General features: G+C 42.0%; 2 protein-coding genes across 3 annotated transcripts; both read left to right on the top strand.

Annotated features, from left to right (window-relative positions):
- The first annotated feature begins 4,346 nt into the window (after nt 1–4,346).
- LOC118372610 (gamma-glutamylcyclotransferase-like) lies at nt 4,347–6,191 on the top strand. Of its 2 annotated transcripts, none has more exons than XM_035758545.2 (4): nt 4,347–4,687; nt 4,896–5,047; nt 5,425–5,557; nt 5,788–6,191. In XM_035758545.2, the coding sequence occupies exons 1-4, from the start codon at nt 4,472–4,474 to the stop codon at nt 5,932–5,934; spliced, it is 648 nt and encodes a 215-aa protein (XP_035614438.1). In that variant the 5' UTR covers nt 4,347–4,471; the 3' UTR covers nt 5,935–6,191. The 2 variants fall into 2 exon arrangements, with proteins under 2 accessions (XP_035614438.1, XP_035614439.1); XM_035758546.1 differs by lacking the exon at nt 4,347–4,687 and adding an exon at nt 4,698–4,745.
- A 7,887-nt stretch (nt 6,192–14,078) lies between these two features.
- LOC118372608 (nucleotide-binding oligomerization domain-containing protein 1-like) lies at nt 14,079–23,894 on the top strand. The gene is made up of 12 exons (XM_035758542.2): nt 14,079–14,338; nt 14,565–14,792; nt 15,198–15,372; nt 15,567–17,388; nt 17,512–17,595; nt 17,706–17,789; nt 17,877–17,960; nt 18,033–18,116; nt 20,318–20,401; nt 20,514–20,597; nt 20,747–20,830; nt 21,058–23,894. Exons 2-12 carry the CDS (start codon nt 14,586–14,588, stop codon nt 21,128–21,130), a joined length of 2,865 nt encoding a protein of 954 aa, XP_035614435.2. The 5' UTR covers nt 14,079–14,338; nt 14,565–14,585; the 3' UTR covers nt 21,131–23,894.
- Nucleotides 23,895–25,382: the final 1,488 nt, after the last annotated feature.

The raw sequence follows: 25,382 nt of genomic DNA on the forward strand, positions 1-25,382 counted from the left end.
TGCCTTTTATAGAGGAGTGGCTTTTGTCTGATTGGTGGAGTGCTGCAGAGATGGTTGTCCTTCTGGAAGGTTCTCCCATCTCCACAGAGGAACTCTGGAGCTCTGTCAGAGCGACCATTGTGTTCTTGGTCTCCTCCCTGACCATGGCCCTTCTCACTCGATTGCTCAGTTTGGCTGGGCGCCAGCTCTAGGAAGAGTCTTGGTGGTTCCAAACTTCTTCCATTTTACAATGATGGAGGCCATTGTGTTATTGGGGACCTTCAACGCTGCAGAATTTGTTGGTACCCTTCCACAGATCTGTGCTCAATTTCGAGTCTCATAGCAAAGGGTCTGAATACTTACGTAAATAAGGTATTTATCTTTTTTATGTTTAGTACATTTGCAAAATTGTCTAAAAACCTGTTTTTGTTTTGTCATTTTGGGGTATTGTGTGTAGATTGACATTTTAAAAAATATATATATTATTTTTCTTCTTAAATTTCCTTCTTACATCAGCTGATATCTCAAAGTGCTGTACAGAAACCCAGCCTAAAACCCAGAACAGCAAGCAATGCAGGTGTAGAAGCACAGTGGCTAGGAAAAACTCCCTAGAAAAGCCAGAACCTAGTAAGAAACCTAGAGAGGAACCAGGCTATGTGGGGTGGCCAGTCCTCTTCTGGTGATGCCGGGTGGAGATTATAACAGAACATGGCCAAGATGTTCAAATGTTCATAGATTACCAGCAGGGTCAAATAATAATAACAATCACAGTGGTTGTCAAGGGTGCAACAGGTCAGCACCTCAGGAGTAAATGTCAGTTGGCTTTTCATAGCCGATCATTCAGAGTATCTCTACCGCTCCTGTTGTCTCTAGAGTGTTGAAAACAGCAGGTCTGGGACAGGTAGCACATCCGGTGAACAGGTCAGGGTTCCATAGTCGCAGGAAGAAGAGTTGAAACTAGAGCAGCAGCACGGCCAGATGGACTGGGGACAGCAAGGAGTCATCAGGCCAGGTAGTCCTGAGTCATGGTCCTAGAGCTCAGGTCCTCCGAGAGAGAGAAAAAAAGAAAGAAAGAGAGAGAGAGAATTAGTGAGAGCATACTTAAATTCACACAGGACACCGGATAAGACAGGAGAAATACTCCACATATAACAGACTGACCCTAGCCCCCCGACACATAAACTACTGCAGCATAAATACTGGAGGCTGAGCCAGGAGGGGTCGGGAGACACTCTGGCCCCATCCGACAATACCCCCGGACAGGGCCAAACAGGCAGGATATAACCCCACCCATGTTGCCGAAGCACAGCCCACACCACTAGCGGGATATCTTCAACCACCAACTTACCATCCTGAGACAAGGCTGAGTATAGCTCACAAGGATCTTTGCCACGGCACAACCCAAGAGGGGGGGGCAACCCAGACAGGAAGATCACGTCAGTGCACCAGTGACTCAGCCCCTATAATAGGGTTAGAGGCAGAGAATCCCAGTGGAGAGAGGGGAACTGGCCAGGCAGAGACAGCAAGGGCGGTTAGTTGCTCCAGTGCCTTTCCGTTCACCTTCACATTCCTGGGCCAGACTACACTCAATCATAGGATCTACTGAAGAGATGAGTCTTCAATAAAGACTTAAAGGTTGAGACCGAGTCTGCATCTCTCACATGGGTAGGTAGACCATTCCAAAATGGAGCTCTATAGGAGAAAGTCCTGCCTCCAGCTGTTTGTATAGAAATTCTAGGGACAGTTATGAGGCCTGCGTATTGTGACCATAGTGTGTACGTGTAGGTTTGCACGGAAGGACCAAATCGGAAAGATAGGTAGGTGCAAGCCCATGTAATGCTTTGTAGGATAGCAGTAAAACCTTGAAATCAGCCCTTGCCTTAACAGGAAGCCAGTGTAGAGAGGCAATGTAGTAATATGATCACATTTTTTGGTTCTAGTCAAGATTCTAGCAGCTGTATTTAGCACTAACAGAAGTTTATTTAGTGCTTTTTCCAGGTAGCTGGATAGTAGAGCATTGCAGTATTCTAACCTAGAAGTGACAAAACCATGGATACATTTTTCTGCATACATTTTGGACAGAAAGTTTCTGATTTTTGCAATGTTACGTAAATGGAAAAAAGCTGTCCTTGAAACAGTCTTGATATGTTCGTCAAAAGAGAGATCAGGGTCCAGAGTAACACCGAGGTCCTTCACAGTTTTATTTGAGACAACTGTACAACCATCAAGATTAATTGTCAGATTCAACAGAAGATCTCTTTGTTTCTTGGGACCTAGAACAAGCATTTCTGTTTTGTCCAAGTTTAAAAGTAGAACATTTACAGCCATCAACTTCCTTATGTCTGAAACACAGGCTTCCAGCGAGGGCAATTTTGGGGCTTCACCATGTTTCATCGAAATGTACAGCTGTGTGTCATCCGCATAGCAGTGAAAGTTAACATTATGTTTCTGAATAACATCACCAAAATGTACAGTTAATTTGCCAGAGGACAAACCATCCACAGAGACAAACGTTGAATCCATCTTAGAATAAGGCTGTCATGTAACAAAATGTGGAAGAATTCAAATGGTCTGATTGCTTTCCGAACGCACTGTATGTTTTCGCAAGGATGTTTCCTAGTTAAATAAATGATAGAGTGTAGTTCACAGAACCCCCTCTCCACATACTGTACGTACCTGGTATTGACCAGCCTAGACAGGCGGTGGTGGGCAGACAGCTGGGGGGGATTTCCTCCAGGAAGATAAGGATGACCCTTTGCTCCACCAGCAGACGGAGGGTGTGACCAGTTACTGTTCAGGTTGTTACGTCTCACCACTGCCTGGAACCAGACCAGTAAGAAGGATCATTAGATGGTAATGCCATAGGCTTGGTATTTTTAACCAGTGCGTCTGTATATAGTATTTCTAGTGGTCCAGGATACCTACCGTAGAGGCTGTCTGTGATGTAGTCCACAATGTCCTTCCCCAATTGGAAGTCCCTGCTATGCAGACATAGACACAGAGAGACCCCCTCTGCTCCAGGCCGGGAAGCAGCTGCTCCACCACCCAGCGCTCCTCTCTCCCACTGTACAATACAAAGGCATCATAGCAATAGCCTCCGTACAGCCTCCTCCAGCCAGGTGAGGATGATGTGGCATAAGGCCAGCAGGTATTCCCAAGCAAGCTGATGGAGCAGCACCACCAGCATGAAGAGGAATTCAATTCCTCTAACACTCTTTCTAACTTCCCTTTCCACAAAATAATGCATTAATGCATCCACTCAATGTATTGCACAAATTCCATTTAAAAAATGACTGTATTGGTGGAATATAACTTTAGAATCCTTTTGGAAGTGAAACGTGTATAGTATTGGAAAATATAGTAGTTAACATAAACCTAATCTCCTAATCGTACTTATTAACTTTAATCTTAAAGCTACAATTCCCTGAATGCTTCTATTGAGAAAGGATTTACAGGGGGCTGTTGCTACGGATGTGAATATAAGCCCAACAACACTGCAAAAAAGTCTGGTTTCAACATTGGAAGAAAAAGTACCCAATTGTCATACTTGAGTAAAAGTAAAGATACCTTAATAGAAAATTGCTAAAATAAAAGCGAAAGTCACCTAGTAAAATACTACTTGAGTAAAAGTCTAAAAGTCTACACTTAAGTATCAAAAGTAAAGGTCCAGTTGAAGTCGGAAGTTTACATACACTTTGGTTGGAGTCATTAAAACTTGTTTTTCAACCACTCCACAAATTTCTTGTTAACAAACTATCGTTTTAGGAAGTCGGTTAGGACATCTACTCTGTGAATGACACAAGTAATTTTCCCAACAATTGTAATACTCAGTTGAGCACACTCCCACATAATTTACAAACAAAGCATTTGTGTTTAGTGAGTCTGCCAGATCAGATGCAGTAGGGATGACCAGGGATTTTCTCTTTAAGTTTGTTGGACCATTTTCCTGTCCTGCTAAATATTCCAAATGTAACAAATACTTTTGGGTGTCAGGGAATAGTAGAAAGTACATTATTTTCTTTAGGGATGTAGTGGAGTAAAACTAAAAGTTGTCAAAAATATAATTAATAAAGTAAAGTACAGATACCTCCAAAAACGACTTAAGTAGTACTTTAAAGTATTTTTACTTAAGTACTTTATACCACTGGGCTTCAAGTGGCACTATTAACAAACTAGTTTAAATTGCATTATTTTTTTATTTTTTTTAAACTCTCTCATTTCACCCAGAATGGATACTATGTTTTGTTGTGATAACTGAATCATGTTAGAAATGTAATGAAAAAGAATGATCATCTTATCAACTGAAGGGGACGACAGGGTGTTCTGTCTGTTTTGTCTGTTCATGCATGCCCCTCCTCGTTTAGCGCTCAGCCAATCAGCGCGCCGTCACGCTGAGGTACAGTGGTCGAGCCCTTTCTCTAAAGACAGCAAGTAATAAAATAACAACATTACCAACTGGTTAACATACTCACCATCACAAAGCGGATAGACCATGTCATACCTTACTTACACGATTTTACTTGCACTGTTTCATCAACAAATTGCGTCAAAAGCGGTTCCTGCCACCGCTGAAAATAATGGAACAAGTGTTTCAAACTCATCCGTGTCTGACTACTTTATGTATTTCGCTTATGGAAGTAATCTGCTGAAGGAAAGACTGCAGCTGAAGAATCCATCCGCGGTTTTTGTTACAACTGGCAGTTTGAAGGTAGGCTTCAGTGCGTATGTTTTGTTGTGAAGATGCTGAGAAGTTGGCACCAAGCATTGTAGGTTGGCATCGGAGTTTTCATTTGCCATGATACGTGTGCAAGCTATTAATTATGCTGTTAGCAATGCTTTAACAAATAATTGTGATTAGGCTACGTACATGTGATTATGAAGTTACTGTGTATGCTTTTGAATATTCTATTTGACAGGATCATGTGATTCAATTTGGATACTGGAAGAAAGAGTTCAACAACACCAACTCTTGGCATGGTGGTGTTGCTACTATAGAAGAGTCCAAGGGAGATGTGGTCTGGGGAGTGGTCTGGAAGATGGACAAGGACAACCTCATCAGTTTAGACAAGTGGGTGGCTCATTTACAGTGTTATAGGCCTATCCCTATGGGGTGCGATTTGTGAAGTTGAACAGCCCTGAATAGGAATTGTTGCTGAGATGATGTCCTAGGACCTGTAGTGGGATATTCCAAATGTACATATTTGCCCGGAAGGCTTAGTCAACGGAAATAAGCCCCTGGTTCTCCTAGTTCTCTTCCCTCAAGCAGGTCCTAATACAATTCTGGTGCCAGTGGAAAAAGTGGTACAACTGATGTCTATGGCATTTATATATAACATTCTGGATTGTTTTACAAACTGTAGAGAATGGCATGAATTTGTAACTTCAATCAACAGTATCTCCAAAGGATGAACAACTCATATCTGCTCTTAACTGTGTGTTCTCCAGGCAAGAAGGAGTGGGAATAGGATTCTACAGTCCACTAGACGTTACCATTAACACAGACGAGGGAGAGGTCCTCTGTCGCACCTACCAGATGAACAACTTCACAGTTCACCAGACCTCACCTCCATACAAACAGGTACGCTATATGTCTGTCTTTTGCTATAAAGCAGCCTAATCATACACAAATAAGGATAGTTTTGATAGCCAGTTTGAAGGATGCCTCCATTGGCCATATCCAAATGCACGAACAATGCATTTGTGTTATATTTAATGGGAAAATGTCGAAACCCAATACAGAAGTAGAATGTTTTATGCAAATACCCATGGGTCGTGTTATTAACAAAAGCAACTAACTTTGTCCTACAGGTTGTTTGTCTTGGAGCAAAACAAAACGGCTTACCTCTGGATTACATTAAGAAGCTGGAGGCAGTGGAAACCAATGGCTACAGCGGTCCGTCCATTTTAGATGACATCACCGCGTTGAAACCTGCTGATAAAGGAAAAAGCTTGTAGATGGTACCAGAGGAAAGAAGATGAAAGAGAAATCACTTAATGTAACAACCTTAGAGGGAAATTGACATAAGACTCAGTTGTCTAAGTTCAAATGTCCCTGTTGTACTTTTGTTGCAACAATCAGCTTAAGTAAAAATGCATTAGAGTAAATAAAAAAAACTAAGTGGCACACTGGTATATATTCCCAAATGTTCTGTGTAAAATGTGAGCCAGTCATTTTAGATGTGATACCAAATAAATTGAAAAATGAATGACAATGTCTGGCATAGAATTTTCTTTTACTAAAGTTTCTCTATTTTGCTTGGGAAGTGTGACACAGACACACACACTCTATCTATCTCTCTCTCTCACACACACACACACATACACACACACACATACTTGATTGATTGGGTACAATGTCAGGGACGGTTCCAGACACACAGTGCATTCAGAAAGTTTTCAGACCCCTTGACATTTTCCTAAATTAGTTGCTTTACAGCCTTACTCTAAAATATATATCGTTTTCCCCCCTTCAGCAATCTACACACAATACCCCATAATGACAAAGCAAAAAAGGTTTAGAATTGTTGCCAAATGTAAAAAATGAAATATCAACTTTGCATAAGTATTCTGACCCTTCACTCAGTACTTAAGTTTTTAATTTTTATACATTTGAAAATATATAAAGAAATCTGTTTTTGCTTTGTCATTATGGGGTATTGTGTGTGTAGATTGATTAGGATTGTTTTTTATTTAGTCAGTTTTTTGAATAAGGCAGTAAGTAATGTAACAAAATGTGGAAAAAGTCAAGGGTTCTGAATACTTTCCAAATGCACGGTATTCAACCCCTTTGTTATGGCAAGCCTGAATAAGTTCATGAGTAAAAATCTGCTCAACAAGTCACATAAATTGCATGGACAGACTGACTCTGTACCCCACATACAGATAATTGTAAGGTCCTCAGTCGAGCAGAGATTTTCAAACAGATTCAACCACAAAGACCAGGTAGGTTTTCTAATGCCTGGCAAAGAAGGGCACCTAGACATTGAGTATCCATTTGAGCATGGTAAAATTATTAATTACACTGTCGATGTTGTATCAATACACCCAGTGTCTACAAAGAAACAGGCATCCTTCCTAACTCAGTTGCCAGAGAGGAAGGAAACTGCTCAGTGATTTCACCATGACGCCAATGGTGACTTTAAAACAGTTACAGAGTTTAATGGCTATGATAGGAGAAAACTGAGGATGGGATCAACAACATTGCAGTTACTCCACAATACTAACCTAAATGATAGTAAAACGAAGTTAGCCTGTACAGAATAAAACAATATTCCAAAACATGCATCATGTTTTGCAACAGGGCACTAAAGTAATACTGCAAAAAATGTGGCAAAGCATCTAACTTTTTTGCCTGAATACAAGATGTTTGGTTTGGGGCAAATACAATACAGCACATTACTGTGTACCACTGTCCATATTTTCAAGGATAGTGGTGGCTGCATCATGTTATGGGTATGCTTATAATCGTTAAGGACTGGGGATTCTTTCAGGACACAAAAAGTAATGTAATGGAGCTAACCACAGGCAAAATTCTAGAGGAAAACTGGGTTCAGTCAGCTTTCCACCAGACACTGTGAGATGAATTCACCTTTCAGCAGGACAATAACCTAAAACAAAAGGCTAAATCTACACTGGAGTTACTTACCAAGAAGACAGTGAATGTTCCTGAGTGGCCGAGTTACAGTTTTGACTTAAATCTACTTGAAAATCTAGCTTGAAGAATTTTGAAAATAGTAAATTTTGTAAATGTCGGACAATTCAGGTGTGGAAAGTTCTTAGAGATTACCCAGAAAGACAGCAGCTTAATCGCTGCCAAAGGTTCTTATACAAAAATTGACTAGGGTGTGAATACTTATGTAAATGAGATATTTCTGTATTTCATTCTGAAAAATTTGCCAACATTTCTCAAAACATGTCTTAATTTATATAATTTATTTAATTTTATCATTATGGGGTATTGTGTGTAGATGGGTGTATCACGACTCAGGATATGACCCAGATGCAGACACTGGGAGGCGGATAGTATAGTTCTCAGATTATTTAGTAGAAACACAGGGCAGGCAAAGGGCAGGTTGAGGGCAGGCAGAGGTTCGTGATCAGGTCAAGGTCAGGCAGGTACAGGATGGCAGGCAGGCTCGGGGTCAGGGCAGGCAGAGATTCGTAATCAGGTCAGAGTCAGGCAGGCACAGGACAGCAGGCAGGCTCGGGTTCAGGGCGGGTAGTCTGGTCAGAACTGGGAAAAACTAGGAAACAGAACTAGAGCAACAGGAAGGTGGGAAAGAATGCTGGTAAGACCCGACAAGACAAGACGAACTGGCAACAGACAAACAAAAACACAGGTATAAATACACAGGAGATAATGGGAAGATGGGTGACACCTGGAGGGGGGTGGGAACAAGCACAAAGACAGGTGAATCAGACCAGGGTGAGGGGAAAAAAAAGAATCCATTTTGAATTCAGGCTGTAACACAACAAAATGTGAAATAAGTCAAGGGGTATGAAGGGACCATACATCACACATTAATGCCACAGGTCGGAAGTCTACAACAGCTCAATACAATGGAGGTGCCGAAGAGGATTTCCTTTTTGGTTGCTTGTAAATGTTTATTTAGATATTTTTAGGAAATACATACTGGCGGTAATGGGAGAAAATGGATATAGTTGCTCAGCGAAACTCCAAATTTAGTGAGTAACAAAAGTATGGCGAATGGGAGTTTGATTCAGAGCTTTCTGTGAGTTAGAGGGAGGTCTCTAATGCACAGATACCTACCGGAACACAGGGCATGTGCCAAGGGGCTCTGACCTCCATGGGGCCCACATAGATTTTGTTAGTTATTCTCACTCAGATATCATTAACATGGCATAAGTCATTATAAAATGTGTAGAATTGCAGGAAATTAGCTTTAAAAATGAACTTTAAAGGGGTCCACACAGAATATGCAAACTGTGCCGATAGAGTAGCGCAGTGTCGCAATGTCATTTTTCGTCATAAAAGGGACGGCTCCTTGTAGTGCACTCCGACATTCGACATACTCCCGTGCCACATAAAAATATTGTAATCATCCCTTCCGTAGCCATGAAGGTAGTGTTGTGTAGGAAATTAAGCTTGCCTGGTTCGTTGATCTTATATATAGACAGAGAGAATAAAGTAGAGGGCGCGCGTCTATTAAAATAGCTTTTAATATAGGGTGCACACGTTTTGTTTTTAATGTACACGTTGCACACGTTTTGCTGAATCCCCTTCTAACGAAGGCTGTTCCAGATAATTTATTCATTGGAGCAACTGCGTAAAGGACGGATACCCTACAAACGTTAGATAATATTAACATATACACTATATATACTATACATTTTAAATTATAAGAATACGTGCATTTGACATATTACCTAAAAAAATGTTTGTTTTGGTTTAAAAAAAACATATAACTCCTGTTTAATATTACAATAATATCAATAATATCCATACCATTCCCTGAAAATACCTAGTGCCGTCAAAAGCTCCATTAGGACGGATTCACAGATGGTCTTTCAGCTGTTCTGGGCTGCTGGCCTTGTCTGGAGTTGCGCTTTTGGTCGTTCATACAGAGTGGATCGGTTGTCACTCGCGCTGCTGTCGGGGCTCAAAGGAGAGATATTCTGTAAGGATCTTACAGAGTGGGGGTGACGTTTTTTCGGGCGGCAAAAAAAAATACCATATAGTAACCCTGAATGTTTAGAGACCACAGGTTCTATTCTGTCTGCCTGTATTTCCTTTTGATTTCCTACATCATGGGTAGCAGCTTGGGGGGGTCCGATTTAATTAGAATATTCCGCCCTGAAACATATAATTGTATGGAATTGATTAGAATGTATTGTAGCGACCCGCACAGACAGTGTGTTATGTGTTAGGCTAGGAGGTGGTTGTGTTGTACTGACCAGTACCCGGTGTTCGCGGGGTCCGACATGTCAATCAACCTGCTATCTGCCAATCACGGGAATGCCTGGAATGTTCTGATGCCGGGCATCCTGGTGGTTGGCGGAGTGGCGTGGAGGGGGGTTGGGCAGGGGGGTGGAGCATTGGAAGTTAAGACCAAGTTCAGCCTTTGTTCTCTCTCTCTTACGTCTGGGCTTCACAAGAGAAGGTCACGATTGGCTTGTGGGTTATCTGTCATCTATTTGGCGTGTGCTACGGCCCAAACAGTAGCCTGTGTAAAGTTGGTTTAATAAACCGTCAATTCGCAAACTCAAGCCTCTGTCTGGACAATTGTTCATTTATGATCTAGTCAGGTCATTACAGTATAAAATCATAATCAATAAATGTGTAGTCCTAGTCAGAATTAGGGTAAAACAAATATGTCTTTATGGTATTTTAAACACAGACTGTCTGAGCTTGGTGCCGACCTGACTAGAGATTTGGGAGAGAACGGGGAGTACGCCAAGGACAAGGTCACTCACTATCTCTGTCGGCTGGGTAGTGAGACAGACAGTGTGTGCGTAGCAGGACATGTGTGTGCGTCTGTTTGTGTGCATGTGTGTGTGGGTATGTGTGTGTGTGTGTGTGTGTGTGTGTGTGTGTGTGTGTGTGTGTGTGTGTGTGTGTGTGTGTGTGTGTGTGTGTGTGTGTGTGTGTGTGTGTGTGTGGGCGTGAGAAGTCAGTATAAAATGAATTGATTTGTATTATTGCCTTCAGAACATCCCGTGAATAAACCTTTTTGACTATTTAGCTGGGCCTCCATCTGTTTCATTCGACCAGGATCTTACACATTCTGGTTTGCAGACTGAGAGTAATATAATTAAATTGGGTGATGTACCTGGAGAACATCATTCTCTTATCACCGATATAAATTTAGAGACCTGGGTGGGGGGGTCGTTTGTATATGGGCTGATTAGAAATAACATCTATTTTAAACCGTAGGAGGTTGTCTAGACAAGATATATTCTGCCGGGGTTGTTTGACTTTTTAGCCCCCCACGTCCTTGGGGGTGAGATAAATACGTATTTGAAAGGCATGTGAGTTAATGAATCGAAAGTGCCCATTTTAAGAGACGCACATCCAAATCTAAACAGCCTCACATACCTTTTTGGTTTCAAACGCCCCAAAAGACAGGTGTATTTTATACTGATAACAAGTTCAAACAGGTGCCATTAATACAGGTAACGAGTGGAGGACAGAGGAGCCTCTTAAAGAAGAAGTTATAGGTCTGTGAGAGCCAGAAATCTTGCTTGTTTGTAGGTGACCAAATACTTATTTTCCACCATAATTTGCAAATAAATTCATAAAAAATCCTACAATGTGATGTTCTGGATTTATTTTTCTCATTTTGTCTGTCATAGTTGATGTGTACCTATGATGAAAATTACAGGCCTCTCTCATCTTTTTAAGTGGGAGAACTTGCACAATTGGTGGCTGACTAAATACTTTTTTGCCCCACTGTACCTATTTAAAACCATTTATTTAATTCATAATGTTTAGTACAGACGTCTTTAAAACATCTTATAATGAATCCAAAACAATTTTACTGCGCAATATTGAAACATGCATGTATGTTTTAATTATAAACATTGGTTGTACAACAGTTATACATCATTACCAGACAGTACTAAACTTTCAATAACCTTTAATGTTTATAACAAACCGTTGTAGGAAAGACTGTATTCCTATAAAATAAGACATTGCATTTCTCCGCGACAGACTGGGACGAAAAGAAAAAACAAGAGATTCCCCTTCGCTAAAGGTGAGATACCGCTTTAAAACCATTTAATTCTAAATCTTTAGTACAGACCTTTTAAAACAGGCTATAATTACTTAAACATTTTTACTATTCCTTTATTACAGATAAAGGGGCAGGTTATTCCGGCTATATGTTTATACTGCCATCAGTTTCCAATTCACCATCGTCAAGACAGACTCTCTTCATCGCAGGATATCCCACACACGCTCCGTCAAGGCTCGGTATGTTTTCACTCCAGGGATAGATCAAACGTCTGGCATGTAGACGCTGGGTATGTCTTAAGGATAGAAGCGGCCAGTAATTGTACACGATTTTGGAAAAGACTGTCCAGTTTATTCATCCATGTTATGAATTTAGGGTAATCAATCCATTTAAAGCTAAACACTGGCATAAAAACGTTTACATCCTTGCAGGCTTTGGAAAATACATATGAACTGACAGACTTCGTCGCATTTGTACTATCAAATTGTTCACATGCTAAAATTGTCACTTTGGAGTCAGGGCTATACGCCATCGAAGAGATCCTTATGGCTTTCAAATCACTGCGCCCGTACACAAGCTCTTCCAATGCAAAGCCAGGCATGTTTGTACCACTCAGGGCCTGTTCAATTTGACAGAGCACTAGCCTTATCTTAAGCCATTCTCTCATACGCAGCGCAGGAGAAAAACTCCCAGGTTTTGCATGATAAAGGGGTTTGGGACTGCTGTCTGTGAAAATCTTAACAGTAGAATCCTCAGGTTGGAATATGTAAGCCATATGTCCATCACTCGTATCCAAAACTCCTTTAAAACATTCAGGGGCTTCATATAAAACGTCCTCGATGCTTTTATCATTGGGTTCGTGACAAGAGAGGCATAGCACCCTGAGAATTTGCCTAGGAGACATAATTTTCTGTTAAATGTTCTGGGTTTTATTTTTAAAATCTTGTTTAGTGTTCACCGGACATTCCTGTTTCATAGACAACAACCCTAAGGGCAATAAAATATGGTGGGTGTGGGGCCATCCTCTTTGAAATGTTCAAACACATCCCACCCAGTTCAACCAGGTCCCTACACATCAATCATCATGACAACTTCAAAGGAATAGATGCAATATAGATATAAAATAACAAGCACACTGTAACACTGACAACAGGATGCACTTATATGGCCATAACCGTGACACCTTCCCTCCAGGAGGTCCTGACAGGATGCCCATATTTGGGCATGTTCGGGTCACCCGGACATAGGGTCATAAATCAGACGGGGCGGCAGCGTAGCCTAGTGGTTAGAGCGTTGGACTAGTAACCGGAAGGTTGCGAGTTCAAACCCCCGAGCTGACAAGGTACAACTCTGTCGTACTGCCCCTGAACAGGCAGTTAACCCACTGTTCCCAGGCCGTCATTGAAAATAAGAATATGTTCTTAACTGACTTGCCTGGTTAAATAAAGGTAAAAAAATAAATAAATAAAAAGACGTTTGCCGTGCGCCGTCTACTTTATTCTCTCTCTATAGACTATTAATAGGCTATGCATCAAAGTAGCCTATTTTGCATTGATAAGCAAATATATTCTCAGTGATTGTTCAAACAATAAACCAAACATTATTTGAATTCCCCCCAAAATATATTTTGTTTAGAAGCAATAACTACTGATTCCAGGCTACTGGTAAAAACAGCTGCGAGATACAGTATGTGCTTTTTTTCTCCCTAACCAAAACACGTGGTTCTATTTTTAGCTGATATGGGAATGAATACACAAGCAGCATTTCAAACTGGGATAATGTTTTAGGTTACACTGGCAAATATAAGAACATTTTCCTGGTATATTTTGCTATTATAAATCGGATTATTTCACATGGAGATATGGGAAGCTAAAAAGACTGGCTAGTATTCTATGTTTTTAGCCAGGTTAAAGCCAGCTAGCCAGCCTGCCAGCTAGCTACTACTAGCAAGGGAAGGCAACTTCATGTTTTCACAAAATGAAAAGACAAAAATAAAATACTTTTCTATTGCCCCCTTGTGAAAGGGAGTGGAACCGGTGAGGATATAATTTTACCAAAAGGAGTTGACTACTCCAAAAATTCCACTCTGCCCACGTGCACGCAAGCACGTAGATCAGTGGAGTGGAGCTTGTAGTAACCTTAAAAACGTCTCTCCACAGTGAAGAGCGGGCCCCTAAAAATGTTTACCGCCAGCTCGGGTTCCCCCAACCAAATCTTGCTTAGGGCCCCCAAAAGGCTAGAGCCGGGTCCTGTATAATGTGTTTGCTATTATGCTTTGCTCCTGTTATGGCAAGAGGCAGATAACACAGCATGCCAAAAGCGCAGTTACACAATCTGAGGTGAAATTACAAGCATCCCAGGCTGTTTTGGGTTTCACTTCCTCATGGAAAGACCCGATAACGAGCCAGTACAGTGTTCAGTGTTTTTCCTCTCTTCAGAAAACTGTTTGAGACAAGACTAGATCACTCTTCTAACAGTCCGAGAGACACGTTTGGTTAATATCCTGGTCTTAGAGAAAAGTTTAATTAATATCCTGTTGTACTCTATTTTCAACAGTTTCATAAGCAATAGGAGTTTGTTTTAATGGAGAGCTGTGGTTCCCAAGTTTTTCGACAGCGCTTTAGGAGAGTGCCCATAAGAACAATGTAATCAACGCGTTTTTGAAGGTAGGCTAAATGTTCCAGCCCATATTATACTGTATGTGATTCTGTACATTACACATTCACATGTCTTTTATCCATTTTGTTGGATCCATAATTCTCTCCTAATTGATGATTCTCTGTTATTTGCTACAGGAGATAAATATGCACACAGGAGACAATTGTGAAATCTCTGCTTTATCCTCTTGAAATGAAACCATTCCGCTATTGAATTCCCCCTACTCTCTTCCAGTAAAAGCTGAAGTCCAGCTGCATGCATATTATGGGCTCCAGTGCCGAAGAAGTCTGTGCTGGACTAATGGGCCATGTGTCCACTGTCCAACTGTTCACCTTGCACCGTGAGCTACTGGTCTCCCAGGTGAAGAGCACGCAGTGCATTCTGGATAACCTCCTACAAAGTGGCTTTCTGTGTTTTGAGGATACAGAAATCATCCAGCGCTCAGCCACCAAGACAGACCAGGTAATTTACCATAGGAGGGTTTCAGAGAGGATACATGTCCATTTGGACAACACACATTAAATGACAAAGTGCCCATCACAAAGACATGCTCTTGCATTCACAAATAGCTTACTTGGCCCAAACTAAAATGGACTAATTGATTTTAAGATGAGAAAATATAAAGACTTGATTTTGCAATACAATGGTATTTGGTATGTTGCCAGAATCTTATCTGTGAAAAATCCTGTTTGGCCACATTAATCAAAATGTGGGAAGTAATATTAATTAAATATGAATCACTGGTAAGTAAATATGATTGGCATCGTGTAGGTGTGTAAAAGGGGGGAACTGTTAGCTGTCAAATTATTATTAAATATTGAATCACTGTAAAGTAAATATTATTTAATTATGATTGACATGGCTCAGGTGCGTAAAATCTTGGAATTGGTCCAAAGCAAAGGGGAGCAGGCATGTGAATACTTCCTATATATTCTCTACAAAGTTTATGATGCATACATAGACCTCCAACCATGGCTTAAAGAGATCAACTACCAGCCACCAGACTTCATACAGGACATACCAGTGAAGAACACGGACCCTAGTAAGTATGTCAGTAAACTGTATGGTGCTGCACTTCATATGTGTTATTGGAATTGTACTTAACAATAAAAAAATACAGTGCATTGAAAATGTAAGCTATTAGAGAATCACAGGGGAAACTACTGTATATTTTGGCTGAATATCAGCAGTTGAGAATGAGACTCCAGTTTATTCTCCCTACCCCCCTCCTCTCAGTTAGTAGGTACTGTGAGAAGCTGAGGCACGAGCTGGGCCGAGACACATTCTTCATTGCATCCTACGCCCAGCAAGAAGAAACCCAGCTGGAGGAGCTCTATACAGACACCCTGATGGAGCTCCTGAATGACCGCAATGAGAGCCTGGGCCACCTGGAGGGTCTGGAGCAGCTCCTGGGAGAGCAGGGTGTCTTTAACCCACAGGCAGAGACGGTGCTCATCACGGGGGACGCTGGGGTGGGCAAGTCCATCCTCCTCCAGAAGCTCCAGAGGCTGTGGTCCAATAGGGAGCTGGAACAGACAGACGCCATGTTCTTCTTCAAGTTCCGCTGTAGGATGTTCAGCACATTCAAGGAGACAGACGAGATCTCACTGAGGGACCTGCTTTTCAAATACAACTGCTACCCCGACCAAGATGCAGACAATGAGGTGTTTAGCTACATCCTCCGCTTCCCCGAAAAGGTTCTCTTTACATTTGACGGCTATGATGAGATCCAGGCTGATCTGAACCTGGGGAACGTGCCTGAGGTGGTTTCTCCAGAGGAGAAGATTCACCCTCTTCTGGTGCTCATTAACCTGCTCTGTGGGAAGCTGCTCAGTGGTTCCCGGAAGGTCCTTACTGCTCGGACAGGCACCGAGGTCCAGAGCAGGGTGATCCGGAAGAGGGTGGCACTGCGTGGGTTCTCTCCGGCCCACCTTCAAACCTACACCAACCTACACTTCAAAGAGCAGGAGCACAGGGTCCTGGTCTCAGTCCAGCTGGATGCCAGCCCCGACCTCTGTGGCCTCTGCTCCATCCCCCTCTTCTGCTGGATCGTCTTCAAGAGCTTTAAACACCTGCACTCAGTCTACGATGACTTTGAGTTGCCAGAGGCTTGCGTGACCCTCACTAACATATTCCTTCTGCTTTCTGAAGTCTTCTTCAGCCGGGGGGCTGCTCCCCCACCGGGCCTCCTGACGAGAAACACCAGGTGCCCCGCTGATACCTTCAGGGCAGGCTTGAGGCCACTGACAGCCTTCTCGAAGCTGGCTCTGCTGGGCACGGAGAGAGGAGGCTTTGTGTTCGACCAGGAGGAGGTGACCTCCTGTGGCCTGAATGAGGAGGACTTTCAGGTGGGTTTCCTCCGATCGGTCAGCCGCTACGATGCCTGTGGAAACCCTTCTACCTTTGAGTTCCTTCATCTCACCCTACAGTCCTTCTTGGCTGCATTCTCCCTGGTTCTGGATGAACAGGCCAGCGTCAGCAACATCCTCAAGTTCTTCACTGAGTGCAGCAGGAGGGACAACACATCTTGTTTATCATGTGTCTTCCCCTGCATCGGTGGCTCCTCCAAACCCAGGGGAAAGGACCCGTTCAAGACCAACGAGCATCTCCAGTACGCCAACCTCTTCCTGTGTGGACTGCTGTCTAAGGCCAATGCCGGCCTGCTGGAGCACATGGTTCCTCCAGCGCAGCTGAAGAGGAAGCGGGCGGTCCTCAAGTCCTACCTGTTCACCAGCGTGAGGTCCCACCTCCGCGGTCTGCCACTCCACAGCACAGAGCAGGAGGGCAGCAAGGTGCATGTCCTGCCCAACTTCCTGTGGATGCTGCGCTGCATCTTCGAGACAGGAAGTAAAGAGGTGGCCCAGCTGACTGCGAAGGGAATCACAGCTGACTACATCAAGCTGGGCTACTGTAATGTGTCCTCTGGCGACTGCAGTGCCCTTAACTTTGTGCTGCAGCACCGGCGGAAGAGGCTCGGGGTGGACATGGACAACAACAACATCAGTGACTATGGGGTCAAGCAGCTCAGGCCTTCATTCAGTAAGATGACCGTGGTGAGGTGAGGAATTAGGAATATATGCAGATGGAAACACTATGTACTTTATGCCACTGTTTAAAAAAAGGCTACCAGCACTCACAAATAAAGTATAGCTTTTCAGCTAAATTTGTTTCTCCATTTCAGGTTATGTGTCAATCAGATCTCAGACAGCAGCATTGAAGTACTGGCTGAGGAGCTTATCAAATACAGAGTGGTGGAGGTTTTGGGGTGAGTCAGTGTCTATCAGGGTCAACTTGCCTGTCGAACTTTAGTACTGTATTATGCTGTATGACAAATTCATATAACGTGACTGTATTTCTGCTTTCTTGATTTTACAGACTTTACAATAATCTCATTACGGACATCGGAGCCAAGCTAATTGCTCATATCATTGAGGAATGTCCTAAGTTAAGAGTCGTCAAGTATGTAAATCAGTATGTCCAATCAATTATATAATTACTTGTGTATGAATTAAAATGTTTATTTTTGGCACTTTGATTTGTTCAAAGGGTTGGCAGCAACAAGTTCACCAGTGTGGGTGGCAGGTATCTGGCCAGTGCCATTCAGAAGAGCACATCTATCTTTGATGTGGGGTAAGTGCACTATTACAATATTTTTTTATTTAATTAACAGAGTGCATGGGATGGATTGTTCCTGTTTTTCAGAATGTGGGAGAACAGTATTGGTGATGAAGGAGCAAGAGCATTCGCAGAGGCCCTGATGAATCACCCAAGTCTTACCAACCTCTGGTGAGATAGATGGCAAGATATCTCATTATTGTTTTTATTTAACTGAGTATTTGGCACAGTAACCACATTCCCATCCACAGTTTTTATGCGGGTGAAGTCATACCGTATAAAAACAATCATGACAGCTGTGATGGAAACAGGACGTTTTGGTACAACTTTATAAATGCAGAGACATCATTGGTTTGTTGGACATTGTGGGATCTTTTAGTGTCGGTAAAATTAATAATGCAAGAAATAGCTGTTTAAACGCCACAAATATTGATATAATAACCATCATATCGAAGTAACTTGGAGTGGTGTTTTGATATGGTATGTGGTCCTCCCACTACAACTTGGGAGACCATGCAGTGTACTAGGCTACAGATGAAATACTGTAAGTATCTTGAACTTCACAGGGTGCTGAAAGTGAACAGTGATGAGCTAGATGATCCTTTCCAATAAATATTGTCTTATTCTGGTAACATGATGATCGATGCTTGACTGCCGTTTGACAAATAGAAACATCCCTAATAATCTCATCATGTAGACTAGTCTACCTTCACTGTATCTGAGAACTGATGCTAGAGTGCACTTGCCAAGACTAGATTGGGCTATTTAACGCAACAGCTTTTGTGATCGGTATATTCAAATTTTATTTGGTACATGAAAACTTAGCAACAAAAATAACATTGTGTGCGCTGTCAACTTGCATTAATTTTTATCCACAACAAGTCCATTTGGTGGAAACCTACCACTTTTGGGAAAATATTTTATTTTTAGGATATTCACATGCACATTTTGTGCCAATTGAATGGAAACCTAGCGAGTGGCACTAATTGTGCCATGCCATTCTCAGTTATCCCAGACCTGTGGTTCATGACAGTTGATGTCAGTAATGAGGTTGTATAACCCATTGGTGCAAATTTTACTTACGGACACTTAAGTGATGACGCGTGAGAAGCCGGTGCTTGGAGGATATATTGGCACATGACCCAGTCGTTCGTATCTATGGACGCGACCCAGTCGTTCGTCCTAAATGTTCCATTTATGTTCCAATGTTCCGTTCTTATCCCTTGCTTGCTAGCTAGCCAACTATGGCTAACTTACAGTCAAGTCAAAACAGTGTAGACAAACAGTGTAGCCAGAACAACAAAGTAGCAGCATTTGCTTAAGCTGTTTTCTAGTGACATTTATTTGGATACATCCATAATAGTGGGTGTTAGCGGACCAAGTAATTTGGTTTCACTCTAAAGCGGAAAGGTGGAATAAACGAGTTAGGAGAAGGTTTTCTTGATAGAACACAGTTCTCTATTGAGGGATTTCTGTCAGTACAAACACTCCAACACAATCAATGAGAATCTCCCAAGGATAAACATCTCCTTTAGATGAAACAGGAACATAAGAAGATTATCTTTAAACTATAACAAAAACCACAGGTTTGTCACCGTCTTAATGGTTCTTCTTGGATAGCTCCCCTCTCTTGGTGGCCATCCTCCAGAGATAGTTTATCTTCCCTCCTCCCTCTTGTAGGGAAAAGATAATAAGTCATTAGTACCGTCAGCTGTGCTTAATTGCCTCTGGTCACATTGACTCATTGACTCACATGCCTGGTTGGTCCTTCCACATGAGCTAATGAGGCACGATTTCATCTGGCATAGAAAATGTGCTCACTACTCAGGACACTGTGGTTCAGAGGAGCTAGCCAACAACACAGCAAACACAATCACATCAAACTGAAGCTGGAAAGACTGCAAACTAGCTGCACTTTGTTTAGTTTTGACCTGTTTTCTAGGGATAGTTCTTTGTATATATCCATAAAAATTATGCTGATTCATGATTTCAAGATTTCGAATCCCGACACATTCATTACTATGGGACATGAAAGACTAACATTTAGTTAACAGAAATGTGAGATAATGTCTAGATGCTTTTTATGGTGGAGATCATGTTTATATATTGTCTAGCTGGGCTGATGAGACAGTGGATTGCGCAGTCAGTGGAACAGAGTAATTAGGCATTTTAATGTGATAGATTTAGCCGGTGGTAACTTGTGGAATAGACACCGGCTGGAATGCGGGTTTTAACCAATCAGCATTCAGGATTAGACTCACCTGTTGTATAATCAGCTATACAGTATGGGTTATTGAACTCTTACTTTTAGATACACAGAGAAACTACAGTATCTGTTTTACACTATGTCACTCTGCTCTTCTCTCCCTCAGTCTCTCAGCCAATGGCATCACTTCAGAAGGTGGGCGGAGCTTGGCCAAAGCACTGAAAGACAATAGAGGGCTCCGAATTTTCTGGTAGGACTTGAATTAACCTTCATGTATGCCTGTCTCATGTTCACAAGACTTGAAAATGTGTATCTGTGTCTTGGAGTACAGTACAGTTTAAATGTGTGTTGTGGTGTTCTAGGTTGGTGCAAAACGAGTTGTCAGATGATGTAGCACCAGACATGGCAGAGCTGATCAGATCCAACACGGGTCTATCTCACCTCTGGTAAGGCAGGCCCCAGTCTCAACACACTCCCAACAACCAATAACGAAGTTTAGCTTTAGAATTAACCAGAAAGTGAACAAAATGTATTTCTGAATGTGAATAAAAGTTAGCCGGTTAACCTAGTGACCCCTCTGTTCCATTCTGCGCAGGTTAATCAATAATCAGCTGACAGTGGATGGAATCAGACAGCTGTCAGAGGCTCTCTCCCACAACACATCACTTAAAGAGATCTGGTGAGTGTACGCAATGTGACGCAATGTCGCACTCATGCTCGCTTAAAGGCACATTCCTCTATTTTAAACCAGGTTAATAATAGTATTTTATATATTAATATAGTATTTTATATATTAATAAATTGTTATTCCAAAACATCTTTCACCATTTCTACTTTGTCTGTGAGTCTTTGAATGCATTGCTGGTTCATGATTATCATGTGCTCTGTCATCACTCTCACCCACAGTTTGAAAGGAAACTGTCTTTCTGAAGAGGAAGAGAAGCTGTTTGAGGCTGAGGGAAGGCTACGCTTCCACTGAGGAGACAGAACTGAGCTGGAGCGTGTGTGTGTGTGTGTGTGTGTGTGTGAGTGCGCACATGTACATTGGTCTTAGAGGGTCTTTGTTTGTTTTGCACATACTACATTATACTACAATATTTTTACATACTGTATATGTACAGTGCATTCGGAAAGTATTCAGACCCCTTGACTTTTTCCACATTTTGTTACTTTACAGCCTTATTCTAAAACTGATTAAATAGTCCCCCCCACCCCTCAATCTACACACAATACTCTTTAATGATAAATCAAAAACAGGTTTTTACAAAATGTACTCAGTACTTTGTTGAAGCACCTTTGGCAGCGATTACAGCCTCAAGTGTTCTTGGGTAGAACGTTACAAGATTGGCACACCTGTATTTGGAGAGATTATCCCATTCTTCTCTGCAGATTCTTTCAAGCTCTGTCTGGTTGGATGGGGAGTGTCGCTGCACAGCTATTTTCAGGTCTCTCCAGAGATGTTCGATCGGTTTCAAGTCCAGGCTCAGGCTCAGCCACCCAGGAACAGTAAGAGACTTGCCCCGAAGCCCCTCCTGTGTTGTCTTGGCTGTTTGCTTAGGGTCGTTGTCCTGTTGAAAGGTGAACATTTGCCCCAGTCTGAGGTCCTGAGCGCTCTGGAGCAGGTTTTCATCAAGGATCTCTCTGTACTTTGCTCCATTTGTCTTTCCCTCGATCCTGAATAGTCTCAGAGTCCCTGCTGCTGAAAAACATCCCCACATTATGATACTGCCACCACCATGCTTCACTGTAGGGATGGTGCCAGGTTTCCTCCAGACATGACGCTTGGCATTCAGGCCAAAGAGTTCAATTTTGCTTTCATCAGACCAGAGAATCTTGTTTCTCATGGTCTGAGAGTCCTTAAGGTGCCTTTTGGCAAACTCCAAGCGGGCTGTCATGTGCCTTTTTTCTGGGGAGTGGCTTCTGTCTGGCGACTCTAACATAAAGGCCTGATTGGTGGAGTGCTGCAGAGATGGTTGTCCTTCTGGAAGGTTCTCCCATCTCCACAGAGGAACTCTGGAGCTGATGTCAGAGGGACAATCAGGTTCTTGGTCACTTCCCTGACCAAGGCCCTTCTCCCCCGATTGCTCAGTTTGCCCAGGCAGCCAGCTCTAAGAAGAGTCGTGGTGGTTTCAAACTTCTTCAATTTAAGAATGATGGAGGCCACTGTGTTCTTGGGGACCTTCAATGCTGCAGAAATGTTTTGGTACCCTTCCCCAGATCTTTGCCTCGACACAATCCTGTCTCGGAGCTCCATGGATAATTCCTTCAACATCATGGCTTGGTTTTTGCTCTGATATGCACTGTCAACTGTGGGACCTAATATAGACAGGTGTGTGCCTTTCCAAATAATGTCCATTCAATTTAATTTACCTCAGGTGGACTCCAATCAAGTTACAGAAACATCTCAAGGATGATCAATGGAAACAGGATGCACTTGAGCTCAATTTAGAGTCTCATAGCAAAGGGTCTGAATACGTATGCAAATCACTTTGTCATTAGCTTGACGAGGTGTAAAACATATTTAAATGTTTTAGAATAAGTTTGTAACGTAACAAATGTGGAAAAAAGGAAGGGGTATGAATACTTTCCGAATGCACTGTAGGCTAAGTGCATGTGCACTTGATAGGTGCAAGTTTCCACTAAATTCTTAGCTGCATCTGATTCAGTAATAACTGTCACAAGGTTGTAATATCCTGTGGAAAGATTTAGGACACTGGGCGTCCGAGATTACAAAGATTGGAGGCTCAATAAACTTGAATTACCTTATTGTGAATATGCACTTTTCAAAATCTACACTCAATGTTGTTGCTTGCACTTGCCCCCCAAAAGTGTACCATCTGGGTTAACTTGGTGGAGTTTACAATAACAGCTTGGACATATGTCAACTTCACTGACTAAGGTCTGCCATACGGGTGCCATCCCAGATTCTAATATTTTTGTTGTTGTTGTAAGTTTAGGGTGTCGACTTTTAGATGGGACGTTAAACAAGTGTCCTGACTCTCTATGGTGCCTAAAGATTCCATGGCACTTATCGTAAGAGTAAGGGTGTTAACCCCGGTGTCCTGGCTAAATTCCCAATCTGGCCCTCACTATTATCACTATTATGGCCACCTAATCATCCCCAGCTTACATTTGGCTCATTCATCCCCCTCCTCTCCCCTGTAACTTTTCCCCAGATTGTTGCTGTAATTGAGAATGTGTTCTCAGTTACTTTGCCTGGTAAAATAAGGGTTAAATACAAATGAAATACTTCATGTGTACGTTACCCAGTAAGACTCCTTGCCAGCCAAGTGAGAACCTCCTTGCCAGCCAAGTGAGAGGTTAAACCCACAAGTACACCTCAGAGTACATGTAATATCTGCATAAGTAAAATGTAACTACTAGGGGTTACACAATATCTAGCTACTTAAAATTAAGTGTGTCATGAGGGGTACTTACTTGTAATTAATGTGTACCTATATAGTACATTATCCATCCTTACAACCGGGCCCTCATTGTAAGGCTTCCGAAAGCACCATCCAAGTGAGAAAAGAAGAACACTTTCACACCACAGAGTACATGTAATATCTACATATGTACAATGTAATTACTAGTTGTTACACAGGATTTAGTTATGAAGGGTATCGTGAGGTGTACTTACTTTGAATTATTGTGTACCTACAAAGTATGTTACCCATTCTGACAATCTAATCGTCAGCTTCTGAAAGCACCATGCAAGTGAGAAAATAAACACATTAATACACCACAGAGTACATATCTGTAATATCTGGGTAAGTACAAGGTTGCCGCTAGTTCTTACACAGGATTTAGCTATTTAACGTGAAGTGTAACTTTATAGTTACCTATGAGCAATTTCTATAAAATTACTTAGTACTCATTACCAAGTGAAAATACCTACAAAGTAAAGATGAGCAGCTACTTTAGTACTGTTTTGTAAAATGACATTCCATTGGATTTTTATTGTTAGATAAATAATTTGATTAAACAAATATATAGGCCTACTCAATTACATAAAAAAGCATTGCATGCCTTATCATAGCTTTTGCTACTGGCATAGAGCAGTAGAGTAGAGGCCCTTGCAAAAGTTGCAAACATGGAGGGAAAAGTGTATAGCCTATGTTCCGGGAAAATGTTGGCCTTTTATAATGGCATTTCATGCAATTCTACGTCATTTTAGATGACTGAATAATTTAGCAGATTTTTTTTTATACCTCACAAATGATTGCAATGACAGTCTACTTTGACCCTGACAAGCTGAGAATCTGAGCTCAATAAAAACGACCCTGTCTGGAATCCATCATTAACCGAGGCCCAGGTGTGTGGAGACACACCCATATTATACAATATGAGGAGGAAATTAGAGTCGTAAAAAAGCTTTCCACTTTCACTGAGTCACCCAATGATGCACAGCTCACTCACCCGTGATTGCTGATGCCCTTATGTAAAACAATGCTGTTGAAATATTGCGAAAGGTGTCACGCTGTATAATGATAGGAAACAAGTGCAGGAATATGTAATAGGGGTGTTTATTTTCTCCACCCAAACAAAAGAGCGAGGTGTAAACCTCTAAATAATACACGGGACGAGAGCCGTAAAACAAGTGCACAACAGGTAGCATGGAAGCCGATACAACAGCACAGGTGCTCACAAGACCAACGGACATGGTCAAAATAACCTATGGACAATGGGGAACAGAGGGCACATATATACACACATACTAATCAGGGAGAATGGGAACCAGGTGTGTGTAATGAGACAAGACAGTCCGGGGTTGGTGGTAATGAATCCAGTTCAGTGACGTCTAGAAGGCTGGTGATGTAGACCTCCGGAGCTGGTGAACGGAATGAGCAGCAGTACGGGAATCCGTATATGATCAGTGCTTGTTCACTGACAGATTTGCCACACTTTCCTAACTGTAGGCATGCCTTATGAATTGGATACACACAATCCACAGCTAGGATATTTTTTTAAATAATCTATTGATCCTCTGTGGCTAAATTATAGGCATACTCCTGGTGTAGTCTTCTGAATGATTTCATTTCTCTCTAAACAGAGAGCAGTCATTCTATAACTTTGGCAAATGTATTTAAATTCATCAGGGGTGCTGTGGTACCTCCAGCACCCTTCCCGTGGCCATGATTCTGTAAGGAAATGAATGATGTGCAACGCTGGAGCGATAAGAGTTGCAAGCTCATGTCTATCAGAGCAGAGAGAGCAAGAGAAAGTGAATG

This window comes from Oncorhynchus keta, chromosome 34 (genome assembly GCF_023373465.1).
Source record: "Oncorhynchus keta strain PuntledgeMale-10-30-2019 chromosome 34, Oket_V2, whole genome shotgun sequence".
Taxonomy (NCBI): Eukaryota; Metazoa; Chordata; class Actinopteri; order Salmoniformes; family Salmonidae; genus Oncorhynchus; species Oncorhynchus keta.

Bases quoted from the DNA above. Each gene is read 5' to 3' on its own strand.
- LOC118372608 (XM_035758542.2), top strand. From the start codon at position 14,586: ATGCATATTATGGGCTCCAGTGCCGAAGAAGTCTGTGCTGGACTAATG. The intron at 14,793-15,197 runs GTAATTTACCAT...GACATGGCTCAG, and splicing joins CAGCCACCAAGACAGACCAG to GTGCGTAAAATCTTGGAATT. The intron at 20,831-21,057 runs GTGAGTGTACGC...TCTCACCCACAG, and splicing joins ACATCACTTAAAGAGATCTG to TTTGAAAGGAAACTGTCTTT.
- LOC118372610 (XM_035758545.2), top strand. From the start codon at position 4,472: ATGTCATACCTTACTTACACGATTTTACTTGCACTGTTTCATCAACAA. The intron at 5,048-5,424 runs GTGGGTGGCTCA...TGTGTTCTCCAG, and splicing joins AACCTCATCAGTTTAGACAA to GCAAGAAGGAGTGGGAATAG. The intron at 5,558-5,787 runs GTACGCTATATG...TTTGTCCTACAG, and splicing joins CCTCACCTCCATACAAACAG to GTTGTTTGTCTTGGAGCAAA.